General features: G+C 40.2%; 1 protein-coding gene across 1 annotated transcript in view; it reads right to left on the bottom strand.

Moving 5' to 3' along the window:
- Nucleotides 1-16,378, bottom strand: part of LOC105306060 (ATP-binding cassette sub-family A member 3-like) — a 104,046-nt gene that overhangs the window by 59,190 nt on the left and 28,478 nt on the right. Inside the window, 5 exon segments of the mRNA XM_011380959.2 lie at nucleotides 6,206-6,340; nucleotides 7,104-7,282; nucleotides 7,888-8,061; nucleotides 13,996-14,113; nucleotides 14,428-14,544. Coding sequence (XP_011379261.2) covers nucleotides 6,206-6,340; nucleotides 7,104-7,282; nucleotides 7,888-8,061; nucleotides 13,996-14,113; nucleotides 14,428-14,544 — 723 coding nt within the window.

Raw genomic sequence — 16,378 nt, 5'->3', positions numbered from 1 at the left:
TAGAACATCTAAGACATAGATGTTCTATAGGCATCTCAAGTTTCTTGTGTGTAGACTACCACTGCTTCTGCTTAAGATGCAAAAATCTTGAAAGAGCATCACTCCTACTCTAGCAAACAAGTACCTAAATAATCTATGAAATCGTAACTTTTCTCGAACCCATCAGAGAGGTGAGTTTTCAAGGCAACTAACAAGTTTAAAGTTGCAGAAAGATAAGATGCCTTCAAGAACACATGGTATATAAATATTTGCTTACCTGGGGCAGACATAGGCGCTATATAAACTAGTGAGAAAATTTCGGTTAACTTGTTAATGAAAATGAAATGAAAACAGCTTGAGAAACACAATATTTAAGTGGGAGAGTTGGTATTCAAGCGCATTTCATTTAGGCTTAAAGTATGTATTCCTTCCAATATACCCACTGATGGTGAACTGAGGCAAAACACCTTGTGTAACAAAAAAATATATACTATTTCTTTTTCCTCCAACTGACAGTGAGTATTTTCTCCCTAGGTGCTCTCATCCTATCCCCTTCCTAGATCTGAGAGCCAGGCTCATGTAACTGCTTCTTTGAAATCTCTACTTGATGGCTGTCTAAAGTGCCTATGTCCAAAATGGAGCTCTTACTTCCCCCAACTTTCGCTTAACAAACTAACCAAATAAACATCAAACTTTCCCCCAGTGTCTCCAATATCCATACATCGCTCCACTAATCACTCACTTGTTCAAGCCACAAAACTAACAGCCACCTCGGTTTCCTCCTTCCTCCTCAATCACTCATCCAAGCTATGAGCAATGGTTTTTTTCCGTTCTAACTCCTAAACATATTCCGAATCTCTGTACTTCACTCTCCAACGCCACAAGCCTAATCTCTGCTGCTGCCATATCTTACCTACGCTACTATAAAAGTCTCTAATTTGTGTTCTTTCCTCTATTTGTACTCCTCATAGTACAAGGCGGGAGCATGAACTTGAGTGAGGCTTTCTTCAGCCAAACACATTCCAAAGGCGACATTGAGGGCTCTCAGCTAAAGCTATCAGTGACGTGCACCCTTCTATATAGCTAGCTGATGAGAAAGTATTTCGGTCCAGAGGGCGGCATCTGGGAAGGGAAGTATTATATTCGGTCCATGCCCTGCATTGCTTGAATGCTCTTCCTTTGTGTTTTGGCTGCAGGCCCTCCAGGGTCTCTTGTCCTGGGGGGAAACTTACATGGCAGTATAAGTAGGGTGAATTACAGATCCCTGCTGCTGGTCTTGACACTGCAACTGATATTATCTCCATCCTTTACTACTCATTCTAGATCACTGTCATCTTAGGCTAGCATCTCTGCTGATCTAGGGGGCGTTTTGGGGGTAGAGGTGAGCTAGACCTTCATCCCGAAGTTACTGGGCACTCCTCAGGCCAGAACTGCTGCATTTGTTCATTTACTATCAAACTGGCTAGGAGAGTACCAAGACACCCAAATAGACCACGTGGGCACCAAATGTAGCCCTCCCTGTTCTCACTACATAACAGCTGTCCTACCTGTTTCCTGGTGATCAGTGTCACCTGCCCCGTTGCCAAAATGGTGATTCCTCTCTTTCTCTGCTGGTCTGCTGGCATGAAATGTCCAGAGTCCCTTGGCAGCAACCAGCTTATAGTTCAAAGGAACTCCTGCTGTACCCCCCTTGGGGATCATGACCCCTTAGAGCCCGTGGTTGGGATGACAGGAAGCACAGAATCCCCAAGTGGGTAACTGGGAGTACTAGTAACTAGGATCGCTCCTGCTTATCTTCCTTGGTTTGTTACCATGTATCTTATCTGTTGGGTAAGATAATGGCCTCTGCTTTAGTGTCTACACTGCATCCTGAAGAACAGCGACTCATTCTCTCAGGCCACCATCTCTAAGTGGTTGCCTCAAATACACCTGCAGCAGGCCATTTCATCTTTCCCTTGGGTTGGCAGGATACATGTGACAGACCAGTGCATTCCAGAGTCGTGAGCTCACTGCTGTGCTTCCTTTGCTGGGAAGTGTGTCTCCTTGCCTGATATGACACTATGTGGGGTCCTATCCTGGCAGGCCAAACACTCAATAAACTCTGGGACGTGGTGTTGGCTGAGACTCCACAGGTAGGAGAGGCAGGAATCCATCAGGATGAGTGTGCAAGAGGCCCAGTGTGCCCGTCCGGTCCCCACAAAGCTGGCTGACCTCCTTGAGGAGCGGTGCTCGGAAGTGGGCTTTGTTGCCGACATGCTAGACATCTCGCAACAGGAGAAGCAAGATTTGTCATGGCGAGTGAGAGCCCGTGTTTCCTGCAACCCTGCTGGTATTGATGGCGATATCTGGCCCACCACTATGATCACTGATGGCAGAAGCTGGCAGGTGTCAAGTGGCTGAGCTGCTCTGTCTAGCTGGTTATTCAGTAACTCTTCTGTGGTATATGGTCTCTGGTGCATGTTAGCATGCATTACAAAGATCTTCACGTTTTGTTCTCTCGTTCCTATAGTTCTATCCACATACCTCTATGCTAGAGTTCCTTGTCCCTGACTTTCCAGGCTTTGTCCTTCTAGGCCCCTGACTAATTTGCCAGAGCATTCACCACTACCATGAGTTCAGTAGTCTTGGGCCACTTCTACTACACAAAGTGGATGACGAGGCAAATGGCTTTCATGAAGCTCTGTCCTGTGGATTTCCTCTCCCTTTGCCTTTCAAAGTTATTCCTATCTGGGGCTTTAGAGAAGCTGCTGATCATTCCTGGCATTCACCCAGGGACCAAGTTAAGTTGCCTGTGAACGAAACCCAAGCTTTTTCCTCCTCTGCAAGTCGGCATATATCAAACCCCAGTGTGTTTAGGGGCGTGAGCTGAGAAGAACTGAAGCAGCAGAGGAGGAAGACATGAGGATAGAGACTCCCTGCTCATGCAGCCTCTGCTGACTCTGCTCACGTTCACTCTCGGGTACCACGTCCATCCTGTGATGGATAGATGCCGGTCTTGCCTGTCCTTACTGATTTGGTGGGTCTAATGGGATCCGGTTCAGGATGGCCAGTTCTGAACAGTTATTTGGTGTTCCACGATCGATGGCTTCATCTCTACCAAAACCCAATGGCAGGCCAGGAACTGTTTTTGAAAGGTATAATTCTCCGCTTCGATTGCAGAAGGCATGGCCTTGACCCAGAACCCTACGGGTCTGCATTGTTAGTCACCCACTGAGGCTTACCATAAAATCCACACACTTTCCCAGCACGATGCCTCTAGTATCTCGGAGTCTGCTGGGTTGTGATGCCCAAGCAGCAGGACTGCTCCTACAGTGGCCTGGATCAGCTGCAGCTTTTCACGTCGTTCGGTAGAGGATAAAAGCAGTATCCGCATGTGCAGAATATGCTGCCTGCAAAATCTAAGTGGCCTACCAGGCATTATATTTCCTCTCTCATAATGGCAGGTATAAGCTACACTAATTCAGCCTTTACTTTGGGAAGGATCACTAGCAGGTTCCAGAAAACTAAACTCCTAAAAATTTTAGTGACGTAGCGAGTCCCTGAATCTTTATAAGCTTCATCTGTCCCCTCCTTGGAACATGCACATCTTACCAAGGCCTCTAACATACTTGCCACTTCTTGCTTATTTGGTCCAATCATCATACAGTGGGCCAGAGGGATGCTCTGTAGGGTGTATGGCTAGTCCGGGTCTGTTCGGATTCTACGAGAAGAGAGAGCCAAGGAGTGTACAGCCCTGGACAAAGACATATATACTGCTGTTGTCCATTTCAAACGAACACAAAAATCTCTGATCCTCATTTCTGATGGCGATGGAGAAAAGGACTTGCCGAATCAATGGCCCAACATCACGTTCTTAGGCTGTGTTCATCTCCTACCACAGGTGAGAGGAACTATGGCAGCTGTGACTGGGCGAGCTGTTTGCGCGAGTTACGGTAGAGCCACTATCATCCCCCAGGATCCATCTGGATGGATTTTTGGGAGGACCAGAATGGTGAATTAAGGGAGGATCTGGATGTGGGGGGGGCTGCTGCTCGTACCTCTCCAAACTCTGCCACTCCCCACAGAATGGGATATTGCTTTTGATTTTCAAAGGATTCCACTTGGCTTTCCCCAGTATGACGCCTCTTCCCCAGAGGCCGAGGGGTCAATGCAGGGGTTGATAGAACTAGCAAGTATGTCATTTCCAATCACACATTTGGCAGCTGTGGAAATGCCCACTGAGTGTATCCACAGTCCCAGTTTGACCACTGTAAACCAGACGAGGGCCAGGATTCCACTGATTACCTAGCCTGGATATAACCCTATTCCAACAAGGGGACCATGCCGACACTTTGGATCTCTGAGTATGGTTACCCAAGTAAATGGCTAAAAGTCCCTTTGCAGAATACGTGTAATCATTGTCATGTGCATTTGCTATGCTGTTGCAGAGTCCACCTAGCAATCCAGCCCCTTTGTCAGTCAATGGGCGTCAGCTCTGAAAACTGGAATTTGGTACCTCTTCCAGGTACCAAATCTATTTAAGTTGCCTATTGCTGAGGAGTAAATGACCCAAAACTAATTGGCCTAAAACAACAATAAACATTTTTTTTTTCTCATAGTTTCTGGCCTCAGAAGTGCTCAGGTGGGCAGCTTTGTCTCAGGGTCTGTCACGATTTTTCATTCAAAATGTTGGCAAGGGCTACTACAGTCATCTGAAAACTCAATGGAGATGAGAGGATCCACTTTCAAAGCTGCTCAGTCACGTGACTGGTAAGTTGATACTGGTTGCTGGAGGAAGGACTCGGCTCACTCCCTGTGAGTCTCTCTCCAGTCATTTGGGGATGGACGATCACTAATCAGGGGTCCTGGGGCGTGCCCTCCAAGACAGGGGTTGGCAGCTAGAAAGCTACAGAAGAGGAAATGAGCCCACAGGGGCGCTCTCGAGGTCAGCACCTGTGTGGGGGTGGGAAGGGGCAGTTGTGCGGCGCAGTACCAGCAAAGTCAGCCCCGGGGATGCAACGGGCCTGGCTGTGTGTGAGGGGACCCTGTTCAGCCAAGGCGACTGCTAGGGAGGGTGGCCTGCGTTCCGCGATGGCCATGTTTTCAGAGAGGCTTTAATGAATGACCTCCAGAATGGTTCCTGCTCCCCATCCTACCTCTTCACGACTAGGTCATCACCCTATCTACTATCCTAACGGCATTTTCTGTGCACTGAAATTGTCTTGACTGTTCTTGACTGTTCACTTGTTTCATAGCTAGAATGTCAGCTCCTTGAAAGCGTGGGTCTTATATGGCTTTCTCATTGGTACATCCAAGAATGAATGAATGAATGAATGAATGAATGGTACAAGGAGGTCCCTGGTTCTTCCGAGCAGTCTCGTGGGCCTGGATATGAAAGTCTGAGGAGAGTACAGGAAGAATGCACATCAGAGCGGCTCTGAGGGGCAATCTGGTGGGAGAGGCAGAGAGAGAGAAACGGGGAAACAGAGCTGAGGGTCCTAGCCCACATGCTCCTTGAGCCAACCCTACCCAGCCCTAACCTATATTTTAGTTTCCTAATATTCACCGAAAAAGTTTTATGCGAATGGATTTCCTGAGGACCCCAGGTGAAAGGCTGAGTTTGCATTTTCGGTCGATAGAACCGAAATAGAGATAGCAAGTGTTACCTACACCAGAGGCAGAGACGGCCGCAGGTGTCTAAACAAACACCTTCAGAATCAGCTGAATTGGCGTGGAGGGATCTGGGATTCTAGAAGCTGTGGGATTAGGAGCTCAAATCAAGGTTAGGTAGACCTCTGACAGGCAATGGGGTGCCAGTAAATATACGGGACACCTGCATGCTACATGCTTGCAATTGGTCCAGACGAGCAGAGAGCTCCGAGTCCTCTCCTGATGAACACCTTGACAGAAGAGATTGCAAACAAATGCAAGACATTTGTGAACAGAAATTAATGTTCACATACTCAAAATATTCAAGCTCCACGAGACTCTACCTTTCTAAATGAAAATATTCGTAGAAGACCGCCATTGCGGTTTATAGAAAAACTGACTTTATTCTAGAGAAAAGAGAAAGGTTTCTATATACTGTGTAAATTTCATTTATGTCTTTCTCGCAGGAAGTAAACAGGATGGCCAGAACCTGTTATTAGCATGTGACCTCTTTCTTGGTATCCCCAGAAGCAAACATTTACGATGAACTGTAAACTAAGTATCGGTCCCATCAAGAGAGAGACCCATAAAACAATACCTTGCTCAGATGTTGGAGCTGGATACCAGCCACCAAGTGAGTAGGTTCAGTTTCAAAATACTTGCTTTCAGTCGTCTCATAGAATTGCCTTGTTTCACTTTTCTTTTTAGGTTTTTCCCCAAACCAGAATGAGCGCTAAGAGGGGAATAAAAATGTAATCACTACAAAAAGCACTGAAAAACAAAGCATTCGAAAATACTTTAGCCTGTTACCCTTTGTATGGAGATGAGCAGAAAATTTCTTGGGATGAAATTTTAGAGCTAATTGGCTATAATTGAAATCCCCAAGGCATGAAAGCAGGCTAGTCTATTGAAATCGTAACTGTCCAAGAGTAAACCACTCCCAAATGAGGTCATAGCAGAATGTATTATATCGCTCTCTGTTATCTCTCTTCCTCTCTTAGCAACACATAAGCCAACAAAAATAAGGGGAAAGACTGAGAAGGTAGGGCAAGGTGTACATGCTGCCCGTTTTGCTAAGAAATCTGGGCTAACCAAAGGAAGAAATCAGGTGGTGAGTACACAGATATGAAACATAACAAAACCTCTTCTCGTTAGCATCCAAAGACCCATCCTGTATTAATTTCTTTATGCCGGAGTTCAATCCCTTATGAAACATTCGCCTGCAAAAGTGATGGATTACTTAGAATTCGTAAAGTTTGGGGTTGCAGGCCATTATCTACAGATTATTTATATTTGTTTATAGTGGAGGCTTTATAGTGTATTAGGAAAGGGCTAGTGAATTCATATGACTAGAGCAATTAGAATGATTCCTTCACCTGACTTATTGATTCAATTACAGATAGTGTAAAATTAACTAACGATGGCTTTTATATAAATTACAAAACAGGTCCATAAGGACTGTGGCCTCGCTCAACAACTGAAGCATCACAACTCACCAGCAAAAAGAAGTTCCATGGCTTGGCCACACCGTATTCTCCCGGAAAGACCGCTTCTATATACCAGGCCACCAGACCATACAAGACAGCATCCAACAGAAATGTTCCCAGGGTATAGGCGAAGACAAAGTTCTCCATTGTGCTTGGTGAGAAGATATTACTCCATTTAATTCCAATTTCTAAGACAGAACAACAGATACTTAATTTAGGTGCCAAATGAAACAGCTATTCATCAGCATCATAATTAAAGAGTGAAGAAAAATATGTTAATATTTTCTTTTGAGATTCCTCTCATATTCAGCTACTTTCTTATACTGGTAGAATTTAGGACGTCTGAGCGAGTAATCATGTAATATGTCTCCCACTATGCCATGGATGAATAATCGGGAATGAGTGAAATAAAAAAAAAATATATAATATATATATATATTTTATGTATTTTATATATATATATACTAAAAAGCCAGGAAAATAGGCTTTAAGAAACATAAGCAGACCTATGGGTTTGGACAGTGGCTCCTCCTCACTCTCCATCTCATGCTAAATATAATTATAGAAAAAAGTAATCATTGAGAAGTCGAAATGGATGTTAACCACAGAAGACTAGAGGGATTTCTGCATAGATACTATGCTGATGGAAAATGGATGAAAGAAGCCCTCGTGGACCTTCGGTACTGGTAGAAAACAGCGTGATTCTTTGGAAGGACAGTTTAGCAACATCAGTAATATTAAAACTGCAAATGTCCTATGAGAACAGGGCAAAATTTACAAGTTAAATACTCACTGTCTATTTCTGCCCTGACTAAGAATTTAGTTCCCAGTGCCATTACAATATTCGAGCTGAGACAGGAAGCCAGCTTCTGGATGAGTGGCATCTCTGCGAAATTTGAAGAGATACTAGCAGCTGGAAAGTAGGTGGCAAAATAAATGAAGCCTCCAATAGATACAGCAAAACTTGCTGCAAATAAGAAGGAAAATATAAGGTCAGCTTAAGCAATCTGCAAAAACCTGAAATACAAATACATGTCTTCTAGTAGAAGAGTGTACTAAAATAAGCACGTTGAGAAAACATTTGGCAGTTTTGTTCAGCGTTGCATCCTCAGAACGTTGTAAAATGCCTGGCATTGACTGAGCAGGGAAAAGTATTTTTGAATGAATAAAAGGTGACAATGAAATATTTAAGAAATCATTTTTTTCGTGAATTTATCATTTTACATGTAGTAACTATGACTAGTACAGATTTTAATGGAAATTTACGTATTTATTATCACTTGACATAAAATATTATAAATACTACTATTGGCATAATCAGAAAATATCCAGACTGTGTTTCCAGACACTGGTATTCAGTCTACGTCATGATGCTGGGGGAAAAGAAGGGTACCTATGTAAATAAGGAGGCACAAAGTTGGTGTCAAAGAGCCAGATATGGTTTAGAATATGAAGTGGTACCAAAAATATAACTCTGATAAAACATTTGAAAACATTCTTGTTAAGAGACCAATTAACTTCATCTAGAGCTAAAAAGCAGCTTCCAAATAAAAACTGGATATTATGAAATAAAACATATCATCCCAGCGTTAGGAGTGATTCTTGCTTCCTCTCTTTGCCTCGCGCCTCGCTCCACATAGCTCATTCACCAACTACAACATTTAGATTTTATTCGCTGATAGGTGTGTGCTATTTCTAAAGAGAATGAGAAGAGACGAACTGGAGACAACAAAGGCAATATAGATAAAAGTGTGAATCCATCAAAAATATATAACAATTAGACACATAGATTCATTTAACAACAGAGCCCCAAAATATGGAGAATGAAAACTGATAGATTGAAGAGAGAAATAGAAAGCTCTACAATAACAGTTGAAGATGTCAATACCCATCGGTAATGGATAGAACAACTGGATAGAAGATCAGTAAGTAAATAGAGGACGAACAGAAAGGACTGGAATAGAGGATTGCAAGCTAACTTTACCTAACGGATATATACAAAACACTCTATCCAAAAAGAGCATAACATACGTTCTTCTTCGGTGTACATAGAACAGTCTCGAAGAGACTATAAGTTAGGCCACAAAACGAGTTTCAATAAATTTAAAAAGATTTCAGTCTTACAAAGTGTATTTTCTGACCACAATGAAATGAAGCAAGAAATCAGCTAAAAAAAAAATCACAATTGTATATAAATTAACCACAAACGCTCTTAAACAACCAATGGATCAAAGAAAAAATTACAAAGAAAATTAGAAAGCACTTAAAGATTAATGAAACAAATATACCAAAACAATGTACCAAAACTTATGGGATACAGTGAAGGCAGTGCTGCGTGAAACTTACAGCTGTAAAGACCTACATTAAAAATGAAGAAAAATCTCAAATCATAACCTAACATTGCACCATAAGAACAGGAAAAAGAGGAGTAAGCTAAGCCTAAAGCTTGCAGAAAGAAGGAAATAGTAATGATTAGATATAAAAATATATATAGAGAGAAAGGAAAACAATGAGAGAATCAAGAAAAACAAAAGTTTGTTCTTTGAAAAAAATCAACGAAATTAACAAACTCCTTCGACATGATAAAGGGCATTATGAAAAATTCACAGCTAATATCATACTTAATGGCTGAAGACTGAAACTTTCCCCCCTAAGACCAGAAACAAGATAACGGTACCTGTTCTCACCATTTCTATTTAACTCTGCACTGAAAGTTCTAGCCAGAGTGACTAGGCAAGAAAAAGAAATAAAAGGCATCCAAATTGGAGAGGAAAAAGTAAACTTACTTCTATTTTTCTATTCTCAGATGACACAATCTTATATGTAGAAAGTCCCTAAAGAACCTACAAAAAATCTACTATAACTAATAAATAAATTCAGCATTGTTGAGAGTACAAGATCAATACACAAAAATCAACTGAATATTTATACACTAGCAATAAACAATCTAAAAATAAAATTAAAAAGGAATTCCATTTATAAGAGCACAAAGAGAAATATGAATATTATTAAACCAAGGAAGTGCAAGTAGTATACACTAAAAACCACAAAAATTCTTCGAAGAATTAGAAGACTTAACATTAAGATGGCAATGCTCCCCGTAGTGACATACAGATTTACTGCCATCTCTTATCAAAATCTCAATGGCCTTTTTTTCAGAAATAGAAGAGTCAATCCTAAAACTCAATAGGAACCTATACAGCCAAAACAAAGAACAAAATTGGAAGGCTCACACTTCCCACTTTCAAAACCTACTACAAAGCTGTGGTAATTAAGAGTGTGTTTCTAACATAAAGATAGACATATAAGCCAATGAAATAGATTTGAGACTCTGGAAATAAAAGACTTGCGTCAGACTGTGTCAGACATATATGCTTTAAATATAATTTAAAGCATATATGCATATAAGCATATGCATATATGCTTATATGCTTGCGTCAGACATATATGCTTTAAAGTGATTCCTGACATTGGTGTCAAGACCACTCAATACAGGAAAGAACAATCTCTTCAACAAATGGTGCTGAGACAACTTGGTGTTGAAATGAAAAGTATGAATTGTAACCCTTATTTCACACCACATATAAACACTAAAAAGCGAATCAAAGTCATAAATCTAACAGCTAAAACCGTGAAACTCTTAGAAGAAAACGTATGCGTAAATCTTCATGACCCTAGAGTCAGCAAATTGTTTCTTAACTATGACACCAAAAGTACACACGACACAAGAAAAAAAAACCAGATAAATTGGAGTTCATCAAAATTAAGAACTTCTGTTAAGGACATTTAAGAGACTAAAAAGGCATTTGGAAATTACATATTTGGTAAAGGTTTAGTACCCAGAATATATAAATAACTCTTGTTACCGTACAAAAACACAAAAAATTCAATTAAAAAATGGTCGAAGACTTGAATAGACAGTCCTCTAGAGAAGATACACAAATTACTAACAAGCACATGAAAAGATGCTCAACATCATTGGTCATTAGAGAAAAGCAAATGAAAATCACAATTGAGATATCACTATACACCCGTTTGGATGGTTATAATGAAAAATAAAATGTACAGGGGTGGCAAGGGTGAGGAGAGATCGTTAGCCTACTCATTGCTGGTGGGAATGTAAAATGTGGCAGCTGTGAAAACCGGTTTAGTGGTTCCTCAAAAAAGTTAAGCACACATTACCATATGACCAAACCATTCCACTCCAGGTTTACGCTCGAAATCATTATAAGCATAGGCACAAACAAAAATCTGTACACAAATGTTTAGAGGAGCACTATAATAGCCAAAGGGGGGCACAGTCTACATGTCCATCAGGGGATGACCAGATGAGCAAAGTGTGGCACGCTCATTCAGTGATATGTTACTCTTTATAACAAGAAGTTACGTACTGGCACAGGCCACCACATGGATAAATCTTGAAAATATTTCGCTAAGTCAAAGAAGACAGACACAGAAGGCCATCTATTGATTCCATTTATATGAACTATCCAGATAGGCAAACTCGTAAAAACAAAAGCAGATTAGGGATTGCCGGGAGCTAAGGGGACAGTGGGTACTGAAAATAGTTGTCATATGGGAGGGAGTTGGAGGTAGGGTGGATTGGGGAAGGGATCAAAAAGTATGAGCTGGTGGTTACAAAACAGTCATCGGGATGTCAAGTAGAGCACAGACAGTATTGTTGACAGTAGTGTGATAACTGTGTGTGGTGTCAGATGGGGACTAGATTTATCTGGGTGATCACTTGGTGAGTTATGTAAATGTATAATCACAGTTATGTAAATGTATAAGCACCCAAAACTCATGCAATGTTGTATGTTGACTGTAATTGAAAAAATTAAAAATTATTAAATAAATAAGTAAAACGCATCCGAGATGCAAAGGGACAGTAATGGTCAAAGACATACTTCAAGAAAAAAGAACAAATTAGGTCTTACCCTACGAGGTGAGATTTATTATGAAGCTGTAATAACTAAAATGCTATGAGTATGCTTCTAACATAAAGAAATAGATCAGTGAAAGGATAGCCCCCAAAGAAATACACACACGAATGGGAACTTGACTTATGACAGAGCAGGTACTGACGAGTAGTAAGAGAAAAGTGATCTGTCCGTGAAATGTTGCTGGGACATGGGCAATGTTGCCTATGCACTTAGGAAGAAAATAAAGTTGCTATATTATACCAGACAAGGGAAAAATCAATCCCCATATAGAACATAAGAATACAACCTATGACCTCGGACTAGAAAATGACTTTTTATTGAAATATTTAATGTCACAAGCTATGAAGGCAAATTTTATAACATTAAAATTAGTAGCTATTAAAAGATACCATAAAAAGCACTAATGGCTCCCAATTGGGAGTAGCTTTGCAACACATGTACGACTAATGAAAGTTAGGTTGCAGGGGTATATAAAGAACTCCTGTTAATCGAGAATTATTAAAGAATGCATTAACGGATTTTATAAAAACTAACGATTTTATAAAAATTACTAACGAAGCTGAGTATGTATTATTAATATGAGTCACATGTGTGACTCATATTAATAATACATACTCAGCTTCGTTAGTAATTGGGTAAATGCATATTTGAATTGCCATAAGATAACATTCCATATCTCTAACGAGGCACAAATGAAAGTTTGACAATACTAAATGTTGGTAAAGATATAGATCGATAGGAGTGTGCGCTTCTTCCAGTGGGACAGCACGTGCATTGGACGTTGTCAGGTTGGACACTCACAAACCCCATGGCCTGGCAGTTCCATTTTAAGTACACATCAGTGTGAAAGTCTTGCACTTATGTACCAGCAGACACGTAGAAAATGTTCAGAATATCTATCTACTCTGCCATAATGCCAAAAATATGAAACACCGGTATTTGTTTTCTACTTATTTTTCTCTTTGGCATATCACATTCTACTTACCTTTAGCACCTTTTTATTTTATTTTATTTTGGCCGTTTGTAGGTTGTATGCATGATCCTGTGCCTTGTGAGGACCGATCAACTAATAATACCCATGAAAATGTACGGAGAAAAGTAAAAAGGAAATAGACCTATGTGGTCATGCCTGCTATTTGGCATCCTAGCCCTCAAATGACAAGGAAATGATATTTATTTGCTTTGTATATTAGAGACTGTGTCAGCACAAAGATATGAATGAATGAATGAATGAATGAATGCTTTCATGTCACTTGACTTCCTAGTCCAGTCTTCCGATCTTTCAATAATGTTTAAAAACTAACCTCTACAGCAAGCATTCTCAGGTTTATCTCAACTTCAGTCTTAAGGTGGAGTATGTTAATCTTTCTTTCACGCGTATACTATGCTCCATTAATTTTCATTGCTTTCTGCATGTCCTGTCAAATCATTTTTTGTGCATATGAGATTCACGTCCCCAAGATCAATGTCAGATCTACAGGGGCAAGCACTATATTTCAAATACACGGGGATCACACAATAAGTATCTATTGAGTGCAAGGACCCTTTCTTTCAGTAAAGTAATTTGTTGTTTTCTTCCTGTTCGCATATTACAGTATCATCATCAGATTCTGGCAGACTTCAGTCCCTCCAACAGAATATAGAGAGGTCGTCTCGATCTCAACCCTTCCTGATAGATGATTCAACAGGTACCATACATTAGTTAGCAGCTAAAGGTTAGAAAGAACATGTAAATATGATCTTACTTTGGTTTTTATCCTTTATTCACATGTTTACTATGCTGTATTAATTTTTAATGCTCTCTTCCTTCCCTTTCAAATAATTTCATGTGTGTCTGATATTTGTCTTTCCGGTAGACAGAGGCTAGAGATGAGGTGGCAACTAGAAGTTCAGAAGGAGCCTCCAAATATATTCCTCATCTAGGCACTGGGAATGTTTCCCAGGAGTTTTAGACTCACCTTTATTGAAGAAGGTGCTGACCATAAAGCTGAAGAATATTGTGGCGATGGCAAAACACACCAAAAAGACAAAGACAACAGATGGGTCGCTGTGTTGGATGATCGGCAAAGGTTTCATCTAGCGAAACAATCAGGAAGCCAGTTTAGTCACACTCAAAGTGGTGTCAGAGCAAAACAAAAGAGGAGAAATGAAACGTCTGGAAATATTTTACTGGTCCTGTGAACAGGACGATGACGCTCAGGGAGATGGAGAGTAAATAATTCACTAACTGCAGAAGGTCCACACATCTAGGTTTAAAGTCTAGACTGCTGAGGTACTAGGCAGGCACGTATGTGTTCACTCGCTGGCAATCTGAATCCCCGAGGCCTTCACCAGGTCTGTATCCTGCTTAAAGTTTAGCCGCAGCATGCTGCAGTCAGACGGACACTTGCCTTGATGAAGAAAATTAGGCACATCAAAAAGATGATAATCAAATACAGCGTGAAGAATGTGAAGAAGTAGGCAGCCCAGAGCATCCAGTTACTGAGTCCTATCATGAGCTGGTACTCCTGTGGGAGGTTTAACACAAAGCGAGTGTGTAAATCTACGTAATTATACAAAATGCATTCACAAATGTTATCTCATTTAATTTTCAGATTGAGGGGAAGTTTCAGAGATCTCCCATAGCCCCACTACACCCACGTATGTGTAGACTCCCCTCTAATCAACAATCCTCCACCCCCAAGGTGGTGTATGTGTTACAACTGACAATCCTACACATCAAAATCATTCATAGTCCATGGTCCAATCTGACCCTGGATTTCCTCCTCTATAAATTGGGCACGATGATATTACATAATCCATTTCAGTTGTGGTGGACCTGGAGGGCATTGTGCTAAGTGAAAGAAGTCAGATAGAGAAAGACAAATACCATATAATCTCACTTATATGTGGAATCTAAACAATGAGACAAACAACAAAAACAAGCTTATAGAGAAAGAGAGCAGACTGGTGGTTGCCAGAGGCGGGAGAAGGGGTCAAAGGTACCAACTCCCAGTTGTAAGTCAGTCCTGGGGCCGTGACACCCAGCTCGCCGACTGCGGTTAACAGCAATGTATTGTGTGTCTGAAAGTTGCTGAATGGAAGATCCTGAAAGTCCTCATCACAAGGAAAAAAAATTTTTTGTAACTACATATGGTGATGGACTTATGGTGATGATCATTTCATAATGTATACAACTACTGAATCATTTTTCTACTCCTAAACTAATATTAAAATGTTAAATGTCAATTATGCCTCAATGAAAAATAAACTTTTTCTTTCTTTCTCTCTTTCTCTTTCCCTCTCTTCTTCCCTCCCCCACCCCTTTTAAATTGCTCTTTTTATGGCTTCTTAAGCAAGATGCTGAGATACCTGATTATTTGTCCTCGTTTTTAATAAGAGTCATTGAAAACTATAAATACGCCTCAAAGCTCAGTTTTAACTGTATATCACCAATTTTGAGGAGTCGTATTTTCACTGTTATTCAGGTTAAAATATTTTCTAATTCTTCTGTTATTTATTCTTTGATCTACTGTTTATTTATAAGTTTGTTGTTTAATTACCAAAATACTGGAGTGTTCCTAGATATCATACTATTACTGGGTTTTAATTTTCTATCCACTCTTATCAGAAAAATGCACTTTGTATTATTTCAATGTTTTTAAGTTTATCGAGACTTATTTTATGACTTAATATATGGTCTTCTTCCAAATATTTGCTTTTTCCTAGATGTATTACATTTATTAAATCTACAATTTAATTCCATTTTGATGTTCTATACCGTATGACTTCAAATATCTGGTCTATCCAGTGCACTTGAAAACAATGTGTATTCTTCAATTATTAAGTAGAGTGTTTTACAAATACTACTTAAATTATGGTAGTCAAGAATGTTGTTGAGACTCACTTTAGATCCAATGACATAAAGCGAAAAGAGGGAAAAATGATATTTCGTGCAAACCAAAAGAGAGCGAGGGTAGCTATAATAATAGCAGACAAAATAGACTGAAATCAAAACTGTTACAGGAGACAAAGAAAGACATCATATGTTGAAAAGAGGGTCGATCTACCATGAAAGTATAACAATTATAACATGCAGGCATCAGCATCAGAGCTCCAAAATAAGAATAAAAAATTACAGGAATGAAGGGAGAAATAATTCTACAATAATAGTTGGAGACTTCAACATACCACTTTCAATAATGGCTAGAACAACCAGACAGAAAGTAAAGTAATAGAGGACTTGAACAGCACTATAAACCAATTGAACATACATATATAGAGAACACCACCCAGCAATAAAATATACATTTTTCTCAAGTGTGCATGGAACATCTCCAGGATAGACAATGTGTTAGGCCA

The sequence above is a fragment of the Pteropus vampyrus genome, unplaced genomic scaffold, assembly GCF_000151845.1.
Source record: "Pteropus vampyrus isolate Shadow unplaced genomic scaffold, Pvam_2.0 Scaffold417, whole genome shotgun sequence".
In the NCBI taxonomy this organism is placed as follows: Eukaryota; Metazoa; Chordata; class Mammalia; order Chiroptera; family Pteropodidae; genus Pteropus; species Pteropus vampyrus.
The sequence above is the reverse complement of the archived record's forward strand: the minus strand, read 5'-3'. Positions and strand labels throughout refer to the sequence as shown.